The following is a 24,086-nucleotide window of genomic DNA, read 5'->3' as shown; positions in this document are numbered from 1 at the left end:
TTTCGTAGACATTTTATTTCATGGCTCGTAGAGAATCTGTAATCGTGCTGAGAGAGTGTCATCTCCATGAAACTCACTTCATCTCTCACTTCTTAAAAACACTACCACATCATCAAAAACATTTATGTGGCAATCAATGCAAATAAAACTTTGATGAATGTAACGCCCCAGAGTCCAAACAGATCAGATCCACTCTACACACTGAGTGAACCACACCTACCATCATCCCACTTATGCTTTCATCCTCGCTTCGTATAAAAGTAGGATTGACCTGGGGATGGTGAGATGGACTCTAGAAGCCTTATATGTTGGTCTAATCCACCTCAAACAACCAAGGTGGGACTAAACCCCCCACACTCATCGGCAAAACACACCTGCAACAGGGCAAACAATCACCAATAATGTTACCTCTTATCACACGTGACCGTGCGTCCAGTGCCGGCACATGTGCCATGCCATGCACCCCACAGGGCCTACATGCGCCTGTGGCCACGAAGGTTGGTTCTGATACCATTTGTAACGCCCTAGAGTCCAAACGGCTTAGATCCACTCTGCACCCTGAGTGAACCACACCTACTACCATCCCACTTACTCTGTCATCATTGCTTCGCGTAAAAGGATTAACTCGAAGATGGTGGGATAGACTCTAGAAGCCTTATATGTTGGTCTAACCCTCCTTAAACAATTAAGGTGAGACTAAACCCCCACAATATCTCATTAACATGCACATGGGCCAAATTCCAAGTTAGGCCAGATGTAACAATGGAACTCCCACTCAGACTGACCTAATAATGTACCCCACACGACACCAAATCCACACACACGAAAAGGCTATTTATGCATGCCGATGCACACCCAATCTACACAGATCATAGATTAGTTGGTTGGGTTTCTTGTGGTGGAATCTGGCCACTTGGGTTCAAGTCCTCGACTTCACGGGTGCTCACATTTTTCTAGATGTATTACAGGATTTAACGGCGCTATGCTTTCAGTGGTAGGCGATGTTCCCGTCGATAGCAAAACGTCTGTAGTGACTTCATGAATCTCGAGATCTGCCAGCTCAGTCATTCGGAGGTGCTTATAGGGGTTGAGTTTGCGTAAGTGTGTTCATAGGGATGACGGATGAGTGTGCGTGCGTATTGTGGGCTTCTACGTTGTACTGTGTAATTTAAAAAAAACAAAAAAGCTACTTATGCATGCCTATGCTTTCTCCTTAATGACCTTAAAAGTACTACAAACAAAGAAATTAAACATGAAACACCAAAGTGTCGTCAAGGAAAAAGCTACTTATGCATGCGGATGCTTCCTCCTTAATGACCTTAAAAGTACTACATACAAAGAAATTAAACATGAAACACCAAAGTGTCGTCGTTCCAAGACCGTAGACCCCGTTGCTTAATTAGCACGGGATGATGATGATGGCCCAGTGTGTATAATATAATGGGTGCATGGCTAACATAAAAGATACTCTTTCTTTCTAAATTATAAGACGTTTTGTTTTTTTAGTTATATCATTTTTCTTATATATTTAGATGTAGTGCATATCTAAATGTATAGTGAAAGTTATGTATTTAGAAAAGCCAAAACATGTTATAATTTGGAATGGAGGGAGTAGAAAATTATAATACTCCCTCTGTTCCAAATTATAAGTCGCTTTGAATTTTCCAGAAAAAAAAGTCGCTCATCCAATTTGCTATACATATAGATATAATAATATGTCTAGATACATAATAAAATAAATGAACAAAAAATATCAAAGCTACTTATAATTTAGAACGGATGGAGTATCTGTTTATTTTGTGTGGTCTTCTTTTATTCCTTTTATTAGTAGACTCTCAGGGCTATCAGCTTCTCATTTCTATGATATCAATAGCTTGTTTATTAAAAAAGAAGAAAATTACACAAGTCCTAACCAGCAAATAAAAAAAACATTAACACCTGGGTTCAAAAGGCATCGATCTATCACCTGGCTACTCCCACTGGATTATACTGCAAGGCTTCTCTGTAACATAAACAGAAACGGATTTACAAAGTATGCGTGCATGCCGATGTGCATCATCAATCGGCATGGCAGTCAGCGGTGCTGCTCTGGTTATTAGCGAAGAAGTCGACGTTCCCGCAGGAGACCTTGATGTCGTACAGCCTCGTCCACGCGACGCCGACCTTGAACCGCGCGACGGCGGCGACCATCACGCTCAATTTGCGGTTCGTCTTGTTACTCGTGAAGGCGTCCGCCTGGGCGAGTCCCACTATGGACACCGTCGCGTTCACCTTGGTCTCGCTGCGCCTCCGCTGGTACAGCGGCAGCTGCGCCGACACGTCGGCCCTGATCCGGTACGGCGTGCTGTTGTTGCTCACCTCGGCGAAGATGCTCCAGTACTGCACGGCCGCGCGCCGGCTCGGGTTCTGGGCGGCGACGGTGAGGAAGAGACGCGCCGGGTGGCTCGTGAAGTCGTTGCGCGCGTCGGTGACGGAGAAGCTGAGGCGCGCCGGGCTCAGCACGACCGACACGACGGTGACGACCGCCGCCGCGACGAGGGTCGCCGCTAGGGCAGCCAGGATGTAGTGCTTGGTTTCCAGCTGGCCGCTTGATGACGGAGGTGCCATCGCCATGTATGCCTACGCCCTACGGGACGGGAGTGTGTATAGCTGCTGGGTCGTCAAACAGACTGTTAAGAAGATGGACATATAGGAGTGCTCGATCTCTAGCTATGTAGCGTCGTCTAGCAAATTACTCAAGTGCATGCACGTGTACTTATTAGATTATTAATAATAGATTGGCCTACTAATTTGTTATGTCATGATCCGGCAGCTCTTAACCTTGCAAGCAGGGAAGGTATCATGCATCCAGCATCCATGCACCACATCTCTTCTTCTTTTTTTAAATTACACAGTACAACGTAGACGTCTTGTTGTCGAGGGGGACGTCGCCTACCACTGAAAGCATAATAACGCCGTTAAATCCTGGAATAAATCCAGAAAAATACGAGTACTCGTGCCAAGTCTAGGACTTAAATCCAGGTGGACAAGTTCCACCACAAGGAACTCAACAATCAGTTCGCGTATCTCTTCCCTTTTTCATTTAATTAATAATGTCCACAAATCAGACCCTTTTATTTATTTTTTCCTTTTCTCTTAAACAATTGGGAAGTTCAAACCATCTGCTTACACTTCGAATAAAGCTTGTCCCAAAACTACATTTAGGGATGACAACACTACAGAAATATCCCGTACCGAACTGTATCGTTTTCTACATTTGATCGGATTGAATTCGTATTTTCGGACAAATTCGAATTCGGTTCGAAATTCGAAACACCAAATTCGAAATTGGAACGAAAACGATTTGGACGTTCTCCGACCATTTTCTACTTTTCTACTTTTAATTCGGAATATTCCATATTCGAAATTCGGTTTAAACCGAATTTGGGCCACTAGAAGTCCAGCCTTAGAAAAATTGTATCTTTTTCATACGATCTTGCATAAAGATGATTTTTATATGAAAATTATAGCTCTCAACGAGATCTACAACTTTCTAGTTTTTAGTTTTTTCATTTGAGGTCTTTAAGATGTTCAAAAAAAATTAAAGAAAGTTTCAGCGGTATATTAATCGTAAGCAAGCACTTGTTGTCTTAGAAAAATCATATCTTTCTTATATGGTGTCGAATGGAGATACTTTTTATGAAAGTTGCAGGACTTGTTAACTGTTATTCACTTGTTAATTGTTATGCACTTGGTCCTAAGGATCAATATTTCGTATTGATTTTTCGTATACCGACCGTGTTCGACATAACTCCACTCGAATTAGTTCGTTTTCGAAATTCTCGATATTCCGTAAGTTCGTGTTCATTTTCGTGTCCGGCTTTACCGCTTTCGCTTTCATTTTCGTATTCAAATGTAGAAGTAGAAAACGGTTGAGTGGTTTTCTCACCGTTTTCATCCCTAACTACATTGTACTCTCCATCTCCGAGTCACCCTATTTTTTCTTGCTAGAAAGTTGTGCATTACCATTGACATCTATAAAAAGGAAACAACCAAATAGAACCTCTTGATTTCAATGATCGTGATTTAAATCTGACAAATTTTATGGCGGCCAGTATTATGACCGCATCACAAATTGCATATTGACATTTGATATTTTGCATGCAATTGGATCATATTTGATTCCCCGGCACACATGCGTAAGAAGTTTGCAAGCAATGCTGCGGGCATCGCGTTTGGATATATTTTTTTTGGTCAAATTAAAAGAAAGCTGTCACAAGCGGAAACAAATATAGTCGCATCATGTCTGACAACAGTGTGTTGGTAGAGTGTCATGGACGACAGGTCGGAGACCAGCAGCTCCATGGTTTTTTAAGAAGACTTGAGACAACGATGAATGCTGGGGTGATGAAAAACTTGATGCACCTGTGTGTGGGCTTGAGACACAAGATTGAGTGTGGAGAAACATGTGAAAAAAGCCTAGCCAGATTCCTCGCGTCTCGGGGAATGAAGCCGGATTATTGTTTTTTTTTCAGTAATACCCACATATCACACCAAGTTCACACACACAAATGCACACAAAAAAAATACTATTTATGCATGCCGATGTTGCGAAAAATCCTCCCTAATGACCTTAAAAGTACTGCTCCCTCCGTTCCAAATTAGCAAAAGCTATGAATCTAGAAATACCAAAACGTCTTATAATCTGGGACAGATGAAGCACATATACAAAGAAATTAAACAAGAAACACCAAAGTGTCGTCGTTCCAAGACCGTAGACCCCGTTGCTTAATTAGCACGGGCTGATGATGATGGCCCAGTGTGTATAATATAATGAGTACAGTACATCAGATGAATAATACTGTGACAACTAAATGAAATGAGTTCCCCGCCCATTCCTGCAAAAGACGTCGTCGTCCTCCAATTCCTCGTGCACGGCGCCGTGCTCGCCACGGATGACGACGAGCGGCCAGCAGTAGTATTGGACCTTGCGACTGCTATTGAGCCTGAACCCAGACGACGTGAGCTCCTCGGTGACGAGGGTGGCATCCATCCGCATGGTGACGCCTCTCACGCCGGCGCTCTCGTTGTTGTACAGCGAGTACATCGCTTGCGGTGTGGTGGAGTCGGATGCGTTGAGGTCTTGCCAAAACATTATTGTTAGAAACACCTGCGACGTCGACGGCACGACTAAGTCGTCCTGCCTGTAGGCGGCGAAGCAGTTGTCCAATGGACGTGACGACGACGCCGGGGTGTCGTTTTCGAAGAGGTACGTAATGACCTTGACGAAGTACATGCGGGCGGTGGACCTTCTCGGGTTGTATGTCCGGAGATCCGCGAAGTACCTCAGTCTAGCCGGCGGACCAGACATCCCCGGCTTGGGCGGCCGGGTTGATGATGGCGCTACGGAGATGGAGCCTCCGACAACGGAGACGTACAGCGACTCGGGGAAGAGAACCACCTTCATGGCCTTGACGATAACGACGAGGATGAGCACGGTCACCATGGACGCCGCTGTGTACCGTGCCGCATCTAGTAGGCACCGGAACGGTGTTTTCTCACCTGCGCTGCCCCGGCCGCACCATGCCATAGGAACGGCGCCGGCGAGCTCAGCTCAGCGCTTCTTTGTCGACGGGTAACGACTAATAAGAAGGCAAATGGATATATGTGTTAGGTTGGGCTGAGTTCGCTGCCTATTTGAACAAGAGAACCCCACCCCACACAAGCACAGCTGCCGTAACCAGCAGGGCTCTACTCCGAACTACTTTATCCGTGCTAAGTCCTACATGGGTCTCGAACAAATTTTTGCCAAAACCTTATTACATCCAAAATAATCCCAACTTAAAAAAAAAACAATCTACAAGACATGTATGGTGACGTGGCATATAGATCCATTGAGGATACCGAGGTTAATACCAAATTTAATTATGACTAAGCACTCTACTCCGTGCATAGCATTATTTTTAAACATAAAAAACACTTTGCCGTGGCGTTCCTTCGCCTTCGCGGAGGAGCCACCGAAGAGGAGTCCCGACCCAAGGAGTGCCGTGAGCCGCTGCAGTCTTCTTCCGCTATACCGAGCCGGTCATCAAGTCGTCCCTAACTGTCATGGTGACAATTGCCGCCGCCGCGGTCAACGGCGCCTATTCTTTTCCTCGTGTGTAATCCTCGTGGACATGCTTGAGACCGAGCCTTCAGGCCGGCGTGGTTCACTGTGCGTACACGTGTGTGTGTCTATGGCAACTAGCCTTCGAGCACACGGTCGGAGCTGTCATGCAGGAACTGATCGGGAAAAAGAATTAGATGCAGACGGGCTGTACCGCCGCAACGTGCAGACCCGACGCGATGTGAGCCACGTGTCCAGCCGATGTGCCTGGCGGCTGCTGTGGGATGGAAAGACACGTGTCGACATCTGATTGGAAGTCTGCTGGCTACGTCGGTACAGCCGGTCGCGGTGGCTTTGGCCGTGGGTCCTCGCCCGCCATGTTGCATCGTGCCGTGCATCCTATGGATCTGCAGTGAATCATTTTAAAAGTTTATGGACCAAAAAATGTAGTACAAAGTTGATGGACCTAAATAACACCATAACGAAAGTTAATGGACCCAAAAATGCAGTTTCAGAGTTGATGGACCTAGATGACACCTCAACGAAAGTTAATGAACCTCCGATGCATTTTACTCTTTATTTATTCTTATTTCCTTCGTTACAGGAACTTGGCAACTAATAAAGCCTAAAGATGTCATGCATGGATTTTATAAAGAAAATTTCCCATGGTCGGATGGTCCATGTATAGTTTTCCAAATGGGCCGCCCAGCACGGCACGGGCACGGGCACGGGCACGGCCAGGCACGGCACGGCGAGGCACGGCACTATGTGGCACGGCGGCCCACCGTGCCGTGCCTGATAGTGCCACCGTGCCGAAGTGGCAGCCCAGGCACGGCACTATGAAGTGCAAGCCGTGTCGTGCCGTGCCAGCAGGCACGGTGGCACGCCAGTGCCCGTGCCGGCCCAGGCACTAAACACATTTTAAGTACCACTTCATCAGTTCAAGATTGATGTAACAAGCATAATTTGGAATCAAAATTATCAGAAAAAGAACCGGAGAAACAAAAACAGAGCAAACACACAAGAGTTAAGAAAATAGGAATATGGGAGCATGTGCAATGGCTGCCTCACTAAAAACCTGCTAGGTAAAACTCACCCTTGTGAGAAACTCTAGTCAGGAAAAGAGTACAGCCTAGCTCCAAAGTTCAAATGTTCAATGTTCTTACATCATTGTCCAAGTTCTCATATTACAGACCCAAGTGCCTCCTTAACAATCATGTTGATTATATGGCATGCACAACGCTGATGCAAGAACATAGTAGTAACAGCAGTTTCAGGATGTCTTGGATCCTCTACAGGAACCTCAAGATCAAGATATTTAGATAAAATAGGTCTTAGCATACGCATGGCAGAAACATTAGATGAAGCATTGTCCAAAGTAACAGCAAATACTTTTTCAAGCACACCATATTCACCAAGAACAGATGCAACTCTATCAGCAATGTTCTGTCCATTATGGGAACAATCAATAAGCACAAGACCAAGAACCCTCTTCTCTAGTTGCCAATCAGGGTTTATGTAATGAGCAACAACACTAAGATAATCCTCTTTGTCTTTGCCAGACCAAATATCAGAGGTAAGGCACACACAATTAACAGAATCAGAAGCAAGTACCTCAACAAGCTTACTCTTTCTATCAGAAAACATTTTGGCTAAGTCTCTAGTTGTGGTTTGTGTAGAGACAGCCTGAAACTTAGGATTATGAGCATTATTAATGTATTCCTCAAATGCAGCAGATTCACCAAAGCTGATAGGAACATCTACCCTAGCAAGCAATCTACACAGTTCAGTACGAGCACGCATAGGACAGTAATCCTAATTACGCATAGAACCATCAGGATTAAAAGAAATCTGAGACTGACTAAACCCCCTAGTTTTCTCTCGCCTCTTAGCACATTTATCCCTGTGACGACGGAGGTGGCCAGTGCCACCTGCAGATCTACCAGAGTACTATTTTTTGCAATGGATGCAGATAGCGCCATACCTGATCTTCTTACCTTTGGGACCCATTTTGAAGAGCTTCTGTAAATCTTGCCACACATCAGAGGTAGAGGGGCGTGATACCTGGTCCTGGTCATCGTCGGTGTTCTCACCGTCTTTTTCTCCACCACCACCTTCGTCACCATCAAGGTCGATGGGGTCCTCTGCGCCAGCTCCACCAGGTACAGCTCCACGGCCGAAGAGCTCTTTTACCTCTTCGTCGCCCATGTCATCGTCGTCGTCACCACCAGGGAGGTCGCGGACCCTCTCCATCTCATCAGCCATGGCAGTGGCACTAGCCTCCACCGTGTCCTCAGAGACAGAGGGAGGCCGGGACGGCATCCTCACTTGCCCTGGCCTCAAACGTCTGCCAAAAGAAGAAGAAAGGAAGAACATCAGTCAAGAACTCAAGATTCAAGAAAAGAAATCAAGAACGGAGCAGATCTGAGCTAGGGTTAGGGTTAGGCTTCGGAGCTAGGGTTAGGGTTTCTTACCTAGACGTCACCGGCGCTGAAGACGGCGCAGCCGGAGCTCCTAGCAGCAGCGGATCCGCGGATCCGTGCTGCGGAAGAGGGAGTGAGTCAGTGACAGTGAGAGAAAGAAGAAGAGCAGAAGGGGATGTTACCTGCATCGTCGGAGCTCCAGAGCTGCGGCTGCCGGAGGACGAGAGGAGGAGGCGGGGTCCACGGGGACGACGGCGAGTCGCTGTCGCCCTTGGGAGGGGCCATTGCCCTTCGCCACCATCGTCGGAGAGGGCGAGACTGCGAGAGCCAGAGAGGAGAGGAGGGACGGAGGGAGAGGCGGAGAGCGTTAAATGATTTAGGGTTTGTGAGCGGCCGAGCGGGGGAGGCTGGCCGACTTATATACGCGGCGGCGCCGTTGCCCTGGATCCAACGGCCACAATCCATCAGGGGGGGATCGGACGGCTGAGAGTTCACTGGATAGCGGGCCGTTAGCGGGCCAGGCCTCTTTACCGTGCCGTGCCCGTGCTGGCCCATGGGCAGAATTGGCAGCCCAGGCACGGGCACGCAGGCTGCCGGGCCGGGCCGTGCTTGGGCCGTGCTTTCTCGGGCCGTGCCTTGGCCGGCCCATCATTCCCGGCCCATCTGGAAAACTATAGGTCCATGCAGAGCACGGGACCCCTGCCTATATGTGGATTTAGAGGACCTATTTTTGATATGGTCCGCTACCTGCTGCTGGCCATGGGATCCTTTTTGCGCACACACAGGATAAAGATCACTGGTCCCTGTTTATATTCTTTCCCTTCATTTGAGGAACTTTGGCAACTAGTAAAGCCTAAAGAGATGCCATGCATACAGACCTCCTCTAAAGAATAATAAAGAGAGAGAAAAGCTCCAAGGGGAGCACAGGATACGGACGTTTTTAAGCAACTTCAAGAGACTCTTTATATATTTTATATATTTTTTCCTAATTTCAGGAATAGTAATTTCCTCCAACAACCTTTTTAATTTGATCTCTAAATATTGGCATCCTCTATTTCGGATTTCTCTCTAACCAAAGCTTGATAGTGGGTGGCTCTCGAGAGTGCGCATAAGATATAGAAAAGTTGTTGGAGGGTACAAAAATATAGAAAGCTATTTTACTCAAATGACTCTCCAGATGGTGATTTATAGAGTAAATTTTAAAAAGTCTCTTAAAGATGCTCTTAGTGCAAGAAACTCTCTATATCCTTTCTAATTGTTAGAAGAAAAAAAATTGATAGAAAAATACCCTCAAACTGCTTCTTCAATTGGTTATCTAAATATAATCATTCTCTATTCTAGATTTCTCGGTAGCCAAAGATAGAGAGCAAGAACGGCTCTCTAGAGTGCGCACAAGATATATAAAATTATTGGAGAGCGAAAATTATTGGGGAGAATGGCTGCATAGCGCTACCATGTTGCATACCGTGATGGAGATTTATAACCTGTGAAAAAAAACATCTTCATTATTACCTTGTCAAAAAATATTACTTTTTTATATTACTTGTGTTCATGTTAAGGGCCCTAATGTTTTTTTGAAAAAAAAATATTAAGGGGCCCTAAATTTTGGTTTCGCTCTAGGCCCCTCAAATTTCAAGGCCGCCAAATAAAACCAGACTATGAAGCGAGCAAGTGCAGAAACGGCCCAACGACGGACGCAACGGCCCGTGGAACGGCGCGTATGTTAGTTTCTCTCGTTTTTTTCTTATTCTTATTGTTCCTTAATTTGCGGTAGGCTGTTAGATTTTATTCTCTTTTTTCTTATATTTATTTTTTCCGTTTTATTTTATTTTCTTTTTTCTCTCATTTAATACAATATGATGTTCTAGTTACTTTCCTCCATCATGTAACATTTCTATTCTATTATTTTTGTTTTTCCTTATCTTTTGTCTTTCTTTTATTAATTTTGATTTTTTAGTTATTTATTTATTTTATATTTTCTATATATTTCATAGCATTTGCTATTTATTTTCTTATTTCATATTCTTTGTTATTTTACTCTAATTAATTGTTTTTTCATGTTCATATTTTAGTTTTCATCTTTTGTATTTTCTTTTTATTATGTTTATTTCTCCTCATGTCTTGTTGTGATGTTCACGTATTATAAATAAGATGTTTTATGATGTATTTTGAGATATTCATGGAGTATAAATATGATGGTCACGGTAATATTTAAGCATATTCACGGATGTATTTTGAGATATTCACAGAGTACCAGTGAGATGTTCTCTGATATATTTTAGGTTGTTTAAATAGTATCCAGTAATTTTCTCTTTTGTTCTCTTCTTATGTGCTATTTTATTATTTTTGTTTCCCCTTATGTTTTGCTCAATATTTTATTAATTTGTTTGTGTTTATTTATTTTTCTATGTTTTTAATAGCATTCATTATTCTTTTTTATTTCTCATTTCCTTTTTTGTGTTTTACTCTAGTTGATTATTTTAATTATCCATTTTCTCTTTTTCCATGTTTTTCTTTTTATTTCCTATATTCTATTATATACATGTGATATTCATGTTGTATACATCTTATGGTCTAGATATATTTTGTGATGTTTATGTAGTGTAAATAAGATGTTCCATGATTATATTTGAGTATTCACACAACACTCGTGAGATGTTCACGCAGTATATTTTTCTTTTTTCCTTCCCTTTTCTTTGGACTTTTTTGTTCTTTTCATTTTCTTCATTTCCCTTTTTCTTCTTCATTATTTTACTATTATTAATTATTTGTTATCTTTTTTCATGTTCTACTTTTTCCCTTTATTTTATGAGAATCACGTAATGTTCGCGTAGTATACATGTAATGTTTTGATGTGTCTTTGGATTTTTATGTAGTATAAATGGGATGTTCACATAGTACTCATGAGATGTTTGGTAGTATTTTTAGGTAAGTACTATCTATGTGATGTTCTTCTTTATTTTCTTTTATTACATGTTTCTTTTCTTTTTATTATTTTTGTTTCCCCTCATGTCTTGTTGTGATGTTTACGTATTCTACATGTGATGTTCTATGATTTATTTACATATGTTTATGTTGTGTAAATAAGATGTTTAACAATTATCTTTAAGCATTGATGTGGTACCCGAGAGATGTCCTGTGATATTTTTAAGTTGTTCAAATAGTATCTAGGCCTTGTTTAAATCTAGGGTGTAAAATTTTGGGGTGTCACATCGGGTGTCATATGGGGGGCGTCGCATGGCATGTTCGAATACTAATAAAAAACAAATTACAGAATCCGTCAGTAAACCACAAGACGAATTTATTAAGCCTAATTAATCCGTCATTAGCGCACGTGTTACTGTAGCACCACATTATCAAATCATGGACTAATTAGGCTTAAAAGATTCGTCTCATAAATTAGTCACAGACTGTGCAATTAGTTATTTTTTAGTCTATATTTAATACTCCATGCATGTGTCCAAACATTCGATTAGATAGGGTGTAAACTTTTAGGATGGAACTAAACAAGGCCCTAGTGATGTTCTATTTTTTTTCTCTTCTTATGTGATTTTTCTAGTTTTTATTACTTGTGTTTCCCTTTATGTTTTGTTCAATATTTTATTAATTTATTTGTGTTTATCTATTTATTTCTATATATTTAATAGCATTTGTTGTTCTTTTTTATTTCCCTTTTTCATCTTTTTGTGTTATCCTATAATTAATTATTTTAATTATTCATTTTCTTTGTTTTCATGTTTTGCTTTTTATTTCCTATGTTCTATGGTATACATGTGATGTTCACACAGTATACAACTGATGTCCTATGATATGTTTTGTCATGTTCGCGTCGTACAAAATAGGATGTTCCATGATTTATTTGAGTATCTAGTACTCGTGAGATGTTTTATGGTATATGTCAGGATACTCAATTAGTACCCATATGAACTTATAATTTGTTTTTAGATCTAGAATATTATTCTTATTAACCGTGAATATTTTTTTATAAATGCGGAACATTGTTTTCTAAACCTAGAACATCACATCTACTTAATGAAAGAAAATTTTCTATCTTCATAAGATAAATTTTCGGTAACAAAATTATCTAAATATATCCTTATGGGGTCTTATTTCGAAGAATTTATTGCAAAAAACACGATGGTGTAATCCAAATTTAATTTGGATGTTTGGTTTAGCAGCTATGATTCTTTTCAAAACTTTATGCAAATGCTTAAAACATCAATATAACTTGAAATGATGTATGAAAATGATCACCAACATAGACTTAGGGGTTTAAACTGATAATTTCTATGAGTTTTAGTGAATCTGTGTTTTCAGCAGGGTTTATCCAGAAAACCGTCAATGGGGGACCTATTCATCAAAGGAAATTGCATAATTCTACCGTGAAATCGACGTGGGAAGACTTTAGAACACTCCAGAAGCCACATCACCGAAGCAAAGAGCAAGGGGATGACAAGTGGGGTCACCTGGCCCCACATATAGGCCGGCTGGCCCCTGTGGGCCCCACCTATCAGCCATGTTGTTAAGTCAGTTCCCCACCGCCTCCTAGGATACATCTACACCGTTGTTTAAGTCAGTTTGATCCAAGGGCTCACGTTGGACACTCCGGCCTATGTATACCAGCCCCTACCCCTACCAAAGCACGCTGCCATAAGTCAAGTTTAGACCAGAAATTAGGGTTTCTAGAGAGATGAAAGTAGAGCTCTAATTCTTCAAGTTTATAGTATAGGTTAGCTGGCAAGGTTCAAGAAGAGTGTGGGCTATTGCTCAGGATTTTAGATCTGTCGTCTAGAGACTGTTATAGCCATTGTATCTCTATATTTATGATTTTATGCTACTTCAATATTATATTGCTATTTATTATGTTCCTAGTTTGTTCCAGTTGTATGCTTGATATAGTTATGATTGATGATGAATTTATGCATATGTTCGCAAAGCTCTTAGCTCAGTACTCGAGTGAGTTAAGTGGTTGACACTATGTAAGCATGGTGCTTAGATATTGTTTGCCTACGAATGCATTCTATACTCTAGGTCATGTGGTAGATCACATATGTGATACTCCCATTGAGTCCTTGTAGTTCACTCCCCGTTTGTTGAGCAAGTAGAACACGGTTGCGAAGGGAGACAAGCTTTGTTCTTGATCTTCCTTAGTAATGTTTCTTATGCATATATCCAAAGTTAGTTATACTATAGATGAGAGTATATATACTAGGGTGTACAAAAGACTTAGTAGATAAGGAATGACTTAGAAATCTTTTGCTCTTTACGAATCTCCTGTTTAGCCGTACCATATTTTATGAGTCTCTACTTCTACATTTGGAATACCATTATTACCTTACACTTATCATTTATTTATCCCTTGACTTACCCCTGCCATAGCATGAGAGTGATTTTATCACACACACATATATATATATATATATATATATATATATATATATATATATATATATATATATATATATATATATTGCGATGGCTGGCTGTTCACGGATTAGCTGTACCCACGGTTTTTTTCTTGGGATCAATATCAGCAATGCAGTTCATCCAACGATAAACCAAATTCCAACTATAGAACTATGATACAATCAAACCCGAATGAACAAAATGTTGAATTGAATCGTACCAGTCTATACTGGGGTTTATTACTCATTTTTGTACTTGCTGTTTTATTTTCCAATTACTTCTTCAATTGAGAGAAAGAAAGAGAGTAGTAAGAATTCCCTTATCCCATTTGGAAGGATACCATCTTTATAACTATCCATGACTGTTTTTGTCTCTAGCATGACCACTTGAGAAAATGTGGAGGAAAGTAGGGGAAATGGCCGATACTACTGGAAGAATTCCTCTTTGGCTGATAGGTACTGTAACTGGTATTCTTGTGATTGGATATATATATATATATATATATATATATATATATATATATATATATATATATATATATATATATATATATATGTCAATATCTCTATGCCAACACAACCACAACGCTCCTCCCTGTGGATAAAATATAAATAACGATACCTGTTATACTCCTGGGTGAAATGATACAATGGTACATTATTTGTGCGCTTGCGGATACTTTAAATATATATATATATATATATATATATAATTTTCTCTGAAGTTTACCAGTGTCATTAATAATTACCAACCACGCATTTCTGGCATTATGCTAGAGATGACAACCTAGTAAAAAGTGATGCTAAGAAATGTCAACAAGCATTTCTGACACCGTTGTCGGGGAGGGGCACATGGCTAAGAGAATTGATCAAATAAATACTTATTTATAAAATCATAACCTCTACTTTAGCAGGCTTATCCTTGTTTGTCTTTGTTCATATCTTATATAGGGTATTGCAGGCTTGGTTATGATTCACCAACAACTTCTAATCAGAATCAACCTAATCAAGAGGAAGCTCAACACCAGTTTCTGAGCTATATCTGACAAGACTCTCTATGAATTCTCTGCTCTAAGCACTGAGAACATCCGCACTAGACCAACACTCAAAACCAACAACCTTGAGTTTGAGCTCAAGCCAAGCCTCATCAACATGGTGCAAGATACCCTATTCAGCGGAAAAGCACATGAAGATGCTAGTGCTCACCTTCAGAATTTTCTAGAGATTAGCAGCACAGTCATCATCAAGGACGTTGCTCAAGACATCATACTACTTCGCTCGTTTCCATTCTCACTAGTCTGAAGAGCGAAGCAGTGGTTCTACATCAACAAAGATCACATCAACACATGGGCAAAGTGTTCAAAGGCCTTTCTAGAAAAGTTCTTCCCTATAGGAGAGACCAATGCCTTAAGAGAAAATATTTCAAACTTCCAACAGCAGAAAGGAGAAACTATTCCAGAAGCATAGGAACGTTTCTAAGAATACATTTTAGATTGTCCTCATCATAGGATGCAAGATTGGTTGCTCATGCAAAGTTTCTACCATGGATTAACTCAAAAAGCTCATTAACAACTCAATGCCACTACTGGAGGATCATTTTTGTCACTCACCTTGGAAAAGCTGAAACTCTTTTGGAAAAGATAGCCTCTAATCAAGGCCGGTCATCATGCAACATTCAATTATGCAATAAGAGCGAAGAAGTACTAGAAGAGGTGTGTGCACTATCAACTAAGATGGACGTACTGTTAAATTGGCTTGAACAGCGAGCCAATTACAGGAAAGATCGTCAGGCCATTCAAGATGCATGCAATGCTCAAAACACATGTGGAGAATACTTGGGGGTAGAATTCCCTGAATATCAGGAGGATGCAAACATCGTCAACAATTCTGCTCCACAACAACAGAGATAAGGGTGGAATCAACAACAATGGTCGACTTACTAAGGTAAGTACCTAGGTAATTACTATAATACTCCTAAGCAACCATCCTTGAGAGATCTGATCTTAGAACAAGCTAGGATTAATGAGAATATTTCTAAGAAGCTTGCTTTTAATGATAAGGTCCTAGAAAGCATAAATACCAAAATGGATAGTTTTTCTTCTGCTATAAAAGACCAACTGAGCTATAATAAAAAGATATTAGTCCAGTTGGCTGCTACTCTACCTTTTGCCACTAACCTTGAGAAGGTAAACATCATAACCACAAGAGGTGGCAAGTCTACTCGTGATCCACCATATTCGACAAGGACAGGTAAGATACCAATGGTACTGTAGGAAGAGGAGAAGAGAACTGATGAAGTTGAAGAAGTTGGGCCACAAGGGCGAGAGTTACAACAAGATTTTCATGACACGTGCCTCCTACCGTTTCCACGCAGAAATCAAAAAGCCAAAATGGATGAGCAGTTTGGTAAGTTCGTAGAGGTAATTCAAAAGTTATATATTAATATTTCGTTGCTAGATGCCATACAGGTACCTACCTACGCGAAGTATCTCAGAGACATCCTCAACAACAAAAGACCACTGCCTTCCACTGAGGTAATCAAGTTAACGGAGGAGTGTAGCGTGGCCATCCAAACACTTCACCTGTCAAGAACAAGGATCTAGGATGTCCCACTATTGATTGTTCGATCGGGAGCTAGAACTTTGAGAATGCGTTATGTAATCTTGGAGCAAGTGTCAGTGTCATACCTAAAAAGGTCTTCTACAAGCTCAACTATTCATCGCTCATGCCAACATCAATGTGCTTGTAACTAGCCGACTAATCGGTCCGCTACCTTGCGGGAAACGCTGAAAATATTCCAGTAAAAATACAAAAAAAAAATCGTTCCCGTAGATTTTGTAGTACTTGACATGTAGGAAGACATGAAGACAACCCTCATTCTTCGGAGACCCTTCCTGAGCACTACAAATGCTCACATTGATGTCGAAGACGGAGAAATTAAATTACATATCAATGGAAAGGAAGAGCGATTCGTCTTCAAGCCAAGACCAGAACAATGCTCTAATTTGGAGTGGCGTGAAAAGCAAGTACAACCATTAAGGTCTCCATCTCTAGGACCGACTAATGCACCTGAAGAATAAATCCAAACGGAGAAGTCCGGTTCGGTGGATTAAAAATTCCAAACCCTCACCGGGAGGTAACACGGTAGTTATCCATATTTATTTTTTCATATTGCATTAATCATTTTATCTTAGCATATTTACATTTCAAGACCTGCATCACAAAACAAAAAAATTCTCATCATGGCATTATAAAAATTTAAGCCCCATGAAAATAATTTTTATGGAGTAAAAACCAGTAAGAAATATTTACCGTGGAGGCATAAAAATTTTAAAAATACCATCATTCATCTTGTTATATTTTATAGTATCATAAAATATTTTTGTATTGTATTTTTATATGTATATATGGTAGAAATATGGGATATACATGGGACCCATTCAACCACCACCCATCACTTCCATCACCTCCAAATCGACCACCATCACCTCCATCTCCACTCAACCTCCATTATTCACCTCCATCCTCCACTATCACTCTCCACCGACCATATCTACCGAAAGAGCACCGAAAGGAGCACTCACCTTGCTTAAGCACGAAGTAAAGAAGCATCAGAAGGAAGGAGAGGCCATTTGGCCAAGGTGTGGGGTTGGCCGGCCCCACCACTAGGGCGGCTGGCCTATTGCTTCCCCCTCTATAAATCCCACTCCTTCCTTGCTGCTCTCGGCCTCCAACACAGCACAATTCCACCTCCTAAGCTTAAAAATCCAGAAGCAAATTTTGTAGTTGTAAATTCCTTGGTAGAAGTAGTGTTGGAGTAAGAAAGAGTGAGAGGAAGTTTAGGTGTGAAAGTAGTGCTAAAATCTTGAGTAAGAGAGAGAGAGAGGTGCTGCTAAAATTTGAGAAAGAAAAATAGAATTTAAGAGTGGTAGTGCTGTCCAAATCAAGAGAGGGAACTAAAAAGAATTCATGCTAAAATCTTGATTAGAATATTCATTAGGCAATCTCGGACGACTAACCCTCTGGACTACTGACTCTGGACGGCTAACCGCTGACATTTTTATTTTTTTATAATCTCATTCCACGAGTTGTGTTTGTCCATTTTTGTAGGAAAATGAGCAAGTTCGCGGGCAAGCTCAAGCGGGCGATGTCGTTCCGTTCAACGAGGAGTTCTTTCTCCCGAGCGAGCACCGACATGGAGGTTGCTCCTCCATCTCCCGCTGTTGGAGCATCATCTCGAGCAGCCCCCATGGAGTGGAACGTTCTTCTATAAGAGAAGCAGCTCAAGCTCTAGGGAGATAGGGAGAAGAACATCTACAAAAAGCTGAAGACCTAGGACTTCGTCCTCACTCCGGCCTATGATCCAGCTCTACTCCAAGCCATAGGTATGGTCTCTAAATTTGAACTTATTTTTAGGACCATAGGATGGGAGGACGCATGGGAAATTGATGAGCCGGGGTGCAAACTTTTGACTATTGAATTCTCGTGCACTTTGCAACCTACCGATTCGGAAGTTTCATTTAGACTTTTCGGGAAAGAATTTTCTATTCCCTGGAAAAAAATTTAGTGAACTTCTTGGATTTCATTCCCAGTGCATAATTGATGTAGACTTCGCTATACAAGATTTTGATAGGAATAAGCTTTGGAGGGAGATTTTGAAAGAAGTTGTTTGCTACCGCCCTCGCACCAATAAAATTCATCATCCTACCTCGCGGTTCATGCTCAAATGGTTGGGATTTTCTCTTTTTCCTAGAAGTGATTTTCGCACAGTTAGGAATGATGAATTAAAACTGCTTTATGCCATGATATTAAGAGGAAAAAGGTCTCACCTATGAACTTCATGATGAATCATTGGCTAGAAATTCCTGGTCTTAAGAGAGATGTTGGGTGCACTTCTTTGGTTACCCATTTAGCTAAAAATTTGGGCCTGCTAGAAGATGCTGCTGTTACTTACATTGACGTTCCCTGTTGGCTTATTGACTATGATTATTTTAATCATGCACATATGCTGAAAAAGGGGAGAGATGAGAAACTGGTCCTGATGTATGTAGATTATACAACCGAGTTCGCATTACCAAACTAGAACCTCGGTCTGTATGCAGTGGATTCTCTTGTCTTTGACTTGTATAGAAAGGATGAAGCACCTCGAAGGAGTGTCTCTACGAGGATCACTCGCAACCTGTAGCCTCGATATCATGGAGACGACCCCATTCTAGAAGGCCCTGCCTACACCGGCTACACAGGATTTGATGAAGCAGGACCTTCCCAGGTGCACCACCCTGTGCATGCAGGTTGGGACCAGCCAGGATCTTCTCGTACGCACCAACCTAGACATGCTGGGTGGGAGAAACCTTCTCCGCATCATTCAGAGAGTTCCTAGCAATAGGGCTCGAGTGGGCAATGGTAGGACGGTAATTTTGACTACTGCCAGAGCCGCCCGCCTTCGAGGCCATTTTGGAAACGCTGCGCAAAAGATTTTATGTAGTAGTGTAAGTGATACTAAAGTTCTGGAGATTTATCTTTTGAAAAACATAAAAATTCCACATGATGAGATCCTGTATGACAAAGTTTGAATGCCTACCAGAGCCAAACATGTTTATTTTAGGCTAGAAAAACTTCCACTCATATGCTACTTGTTTTGCATTGAGTTTTGTCAAGCTTTGTTGACCCTTATGAGAGGTTTGTCAGTCTTAAAATCAAGATTATGTACACACCACCCACATATGCACTACTCCTACGATGGGGTAGGCGTAAAAATATGCTTTCTATCTAGATCCACCTAAAAATGTTTTACTCTTACACTAGGAGAAAACACCAAGAATATGTTTCATAGGTTTCCATCAAATAGATGCTCCAAAGTTCTTGTTACTATCTCTCCAACAATTTCTATGTAGAAAAGAAGCATGGGCTATGCAAAAGTTATTCATAAAAAAGAAAAAAAAAGTTGAGAAAAAATGGACAAGTGTTGATGCAAAAGTGGATCTGCAAACACAAAGGGCTAATACCCGAATCGATATCCAAAGCGTGCCAGTCGATTTGACCTGCTAATCGACAAGGATGAAGATACGAACACTTTGGTCCTGACAACAGCGATACGCCCGGAAGTCACGGCCAAGAGGTGCTCACGCGGAACTCGAGAATCGCCGAAGGTCGCACTGAAACGATGCAGCTCGCCGAATCAATGAGAACTCGTAAAAAAGGAAAAATATGCAAATTGACGAAGTCGCCGAAAAGTAAGTAGATGCAAATAGGAGTAAAAATTGGTTTTGATATTGATTGATCGATCCTTTCTTACATTGCCCCTCACTCCATATTTATACCCTGATCTAAAGAGACACAACCGAACACAACTAGGACACCAAGCCCATATCTAAGGAAACACGTGACTCTTACATGAACCATACTCTAACAAATATAGAAAAGGAAATCAACTCCTATCTATTTCCCTGTCCGCCTTAATTACGATGAAAATCTCGCCATCTTCCTTCCCATCGGCATATCCCCTGTTTCATCGGTAGTAGTCTTCAAGTCTTCCTTCATCGGCATACTCACTGCTGCATCGGCAGTAATCTTCAAGCCTTCCTTCATCGTCATACTCACTGTTGCATCGGCAGTAGTCTTCAAACCTCCCTTCATCGGCATCGACAATAACACCTCCAACCTCATCGGCAACGCCCGAGTCTAAACCAACCTTTCCATTGACCATCACCAGCTATCGGCAACCATCTTTACAAGCTGGCTTTCATCGGCTATCAAAGTACACAGTAACCTTCCCCTCGCCGATTAGTCCACTCCGATCATTATCACGTACAAAAAAACGGTGTCAACACATGCCCCCCAATTTCGGAGTATAAAACCATTAATGCTCCGAAATTTACTCCAGATAACGCTTGCCTTTGCCTGATTACCGTAACTCATTCTCCAAGCCAAAACTTGATTTGTTATCAAATCCAATCAAATCTAATCTTGATTCACGCACTTCAGTAAATATCGCACAATCGCCAACCACTCTTGCCTTGATTATGGTTAAGATACCGAAACAATAACCCATCGGCAAGATCTTAACATGATAATGCTGCCATTTTCAGAATTAAAATATCCTGTATCGATATCCCTTCCAAGTCATGATTACTTGTCATCAACTCATCTGTACAATCCCCTGATTATCGCGCGAACAGTTACCATATCCATCTGAACCGCCTTGACCTATATGCGCGCGACATAGAGATAAGTCCAAAATACCCTTATTCCGGGCGGCTTATAAATAGATTTCTCCGGAACCCTCATTTTCTACCTTCAGCCTCCAATCCTTGGCATTCTCTCTCTCCGGCGGCAACTCCGACGAACAACTGCGCGACCTCAACCAACAAGAACCCTTCTCCGGCGCTAACTTCAAGTCTCCGGCTCGTACCTCCACCTTCCTCAAGACAATGGCCATCAACTTCGACGTCCCCGCGGTTCGCTCCACTTCCATTACCTTTTACTTTGATCTTTTTGCAAATTCATTCAGTTGGTGATTTTTCCTTTCTTCTGTTCTCTGGATTCTATAACCTTAGGAACTGCGCAACAAATTAGTTATCCCAACCGATCAGCCGCACGTCCAATGCCTTGGACCAATGGGCAACCCAGATCCAACCGATCTGATCAATGCAGAGGTTAACAGAATCCCCTTTAGAGCCCAAAATTTCTCTCTGAATTTGTGGAAAGACACATTCCGATCTTGGCCCAAAACCACCAAAGGGTGGAAAGATTGGTACTTGAGGGTTAATAGATCGATGCAAGTATACTGGGCAGAACGAAGGTTAGACCAATGCATTAGGATATCTATTGCCGATATGCAGAAAAATGAATCAATGATAATTGCAGCTGCTTATTTCTGGTCAGACACGACCAACACTTTTATGTTTGGACATGGCCCAGCTACTCCTACCCTTGCCGATATCCACATGCTTACTGGCTTGGACATCTCAACTGCCGATGAAGGCTCCATCTATGGTAGAAAGTCTGAATATAGGGTGAATACCCGCAACATCAGCGGTTGGACAGGATACATTCAAGAATACCAGAAGACCGGGACACTTAACCAGAGGGAACATGCCACATTCCTGAATATGTGGTTAGAAAAATTTATCTTCTGTGGTCGATCAGTAGGACCAACCAACGCCTTCCTCCCTGCAGCTGAACTTTTGGCTAATGGCGTAAGGTTTCCTCTTGGCCGATACCTTCTGAGCTCCACTTATCATCTTCTTCATCAAGTGTCTCAGAAACTTTTGCTTGGCGAACCCATCGGTAACCTGGGAGGCCCATGGTGGTTTATCAACATGTGGCTGAATGCCCATATGCACAAACGTTTGCAATGGGACTTTTTTGCTCAACAATTCCCACGAGAAATTGCTGAAGACTATGTGCTTGGGGATGATGAATCGGCAACACGCTCACCCCTCAATTTTGGTGAAGCCATAATTGTCCTTCCTGGAACAGAAGCCAACGAAGACCAAATCGGCAGATTCTTTCAAAGCTTCTACAATGGTCTTTCTCGTGATCATAGGGCCTGGGTGCCTTATATTGACGAAGAAAACAGATTCCCCCTTCTTTTCAACTTTGCCGATGACACTCTGAATCAAGATAATGAGCTCATGATGGCTATCATCACTCCCAGGGCAATTCCAGTAAACACATTCGGCAGCGGGAAAAACACCAACATTACGTATGAATTTTACAACCCATCGGCAGTATCCCGCCAATTGGCTTTTGGGCAACTGCCAATCAAACTCTGCTTTGCCGATGTGATCAAACCCAGGGAAACAATCACCTGCGGAACAGATTGGAACAAGGTAGTACAACTCTCCCCCGATGCCGATACTACAGATGTTGATATATCCACCTGGACACCAATATCTTTCATCACCGAGTCATATAAGCAATGGTGGCGAGAGTGGAAAGAACAACTGTTCGCAACTTCTGCTCACACATATCGGCACATGATCGACTCTGAATATGCCATCCCTGACGACGCGGTAAGTTTCTTTTAACTCCCTTCTGCTTTTCCCTTCATATATCAGTAACTGATTCTCTTGTAACAGGTTAACAACCCAGCACCATCGGTGAGCAAAAGTGGGAAACCCTTCAATCTTCGGCCTGTTTCCCCAACATCGCCGATCGGCTACAACGCTCCCACCTTAGCCGCTTTGACCCACCAGAAGATTCGTACCAAGACCATCACTTCCAAGTCCAAATTGGCTACATCCAGGGCTACTCCATCGGCTGCTGCTACAACCTTGGTCAAAGCATTCAAGGTAACAACCTTGTTTATTTTTACTTATGCCGATCACAAACTGTATTAACCTTAATCATCAGGGGGTAAGAGCTGCTACTGGATCGTCATCGGCAATTCCGCCGATATCAAGCACCACTTCTTTCGATGAACCTTCAGAGGTAGCTTCTTGACTTTACATTTTATCTGTTAAATATCATATCTTACACTTGTTTTGCAGCAACAATTGGGTACATCGGCAAACGTACCAGATGTCCAAGCTTCACAACCAACAAGTGTCGATGCCCCCCAGCCAATCGTTGCCGATGCCCAAGCAAAGCGCAAAGCTTTAACAGATACTGAAGCACAGCCAAAACGACAAAGGTCTATGCCGATCCCTACATCTGCCCCAATGTCATTGGTCATCATACCTCAAGAGCCCACCACCGATGAAGTCACAGAGGATATCCCATCGGCAAGCTCAGCCGATCCCCCACACGACATACTCCAGGTTGCTTCCTCCAGTCAAGCACAGGAAATTGCCTTGAAACAGGTAAACCGATCAACCTAGCTGATTTACAATACTCATACTTACCCTTAACTGATCTCCTTTTCTCTCTCTCAGGAACAAGATTCCCCGAACAGCCTATTTTCCTTTGCCATTGACATTTCTAACGACGATGGAGAGGAGACAAGTTCTTCCCTTGCACTGGGAACAATATCGGCAGAGACTAAATCCAAGTTGGAAACCCTCCTGAACTTGCTACAGCAAGGTACCGCCCAACTGGTAGATGACTCGGACCCCGCAAAGGCAATTTTCAAAACAATTCGTGGCCAGGTCCCTGCCGATGTTGAGGAAGTACTCTTCCCAGCAGCTCATTTAGAAAGCCGCCAACTGCAATATCAACGGGCTGCTCAGC

The 24,086-nt window shown here is 42.1% G+C and overlaps 1 protein-coding gene and 1 non-coding gene across 2 annotated transcripts; both read right to left on the bottom strand.

Annotated features, from left to right (window-relative positions):
- Nucleotides 1-1,840: 1,840 nt before the first annotated feature.
- Nucleotides 1,841-2,617, bottom strand: LOC136523293 (uncharacterized). Its single transcript, XM_066517021.1, has one exon. It carries the CDS (start codon nt 2,611-2,613, stop codon nt 2,059-2,061), a length of 555 nt encoding a protein of 184 aa, XP_066373118.1. The 5' UTR covers nt 2,614-2,617; the 3' UTR covers nt 1,841-2,058.
- A 12,700-nt stretch (nt 2,618-15,317) lies between these two features.
- On the bottom strand, nt 15,318-15,424 carry LOC136525082 (small nucleolar RNA R71). The gene has a single exon (XR_010776410.1). It is a non-coding gene; the product is annotated as a small nucleolar RNA R71 (small nucleolar RNA).
- Nucleotides 15,425-24,086: the final 8,662 nt, after the last annotated feature.

This window comes from Miscanthus floridulus, chromosome 18 (genome assembly GCF_019320115.1).
Source record: "Miscanthus floridulus cultivar M001 chromosome 18, ASM1932011v1, whole genome shotgun sequence".
Classification (NCBI taxonomy): domain Eukaryota; kingdom Viridiplantae; phylum Streptophyta; class Magnoliopsida; order Poales; family Poaceae; genus Miscanthus; species Miscanthus floridulus.
Note: the sequence above shows the minus strand (reverse complement) of the source record. Positions and strands in the feature narration are given on the sequence as shown.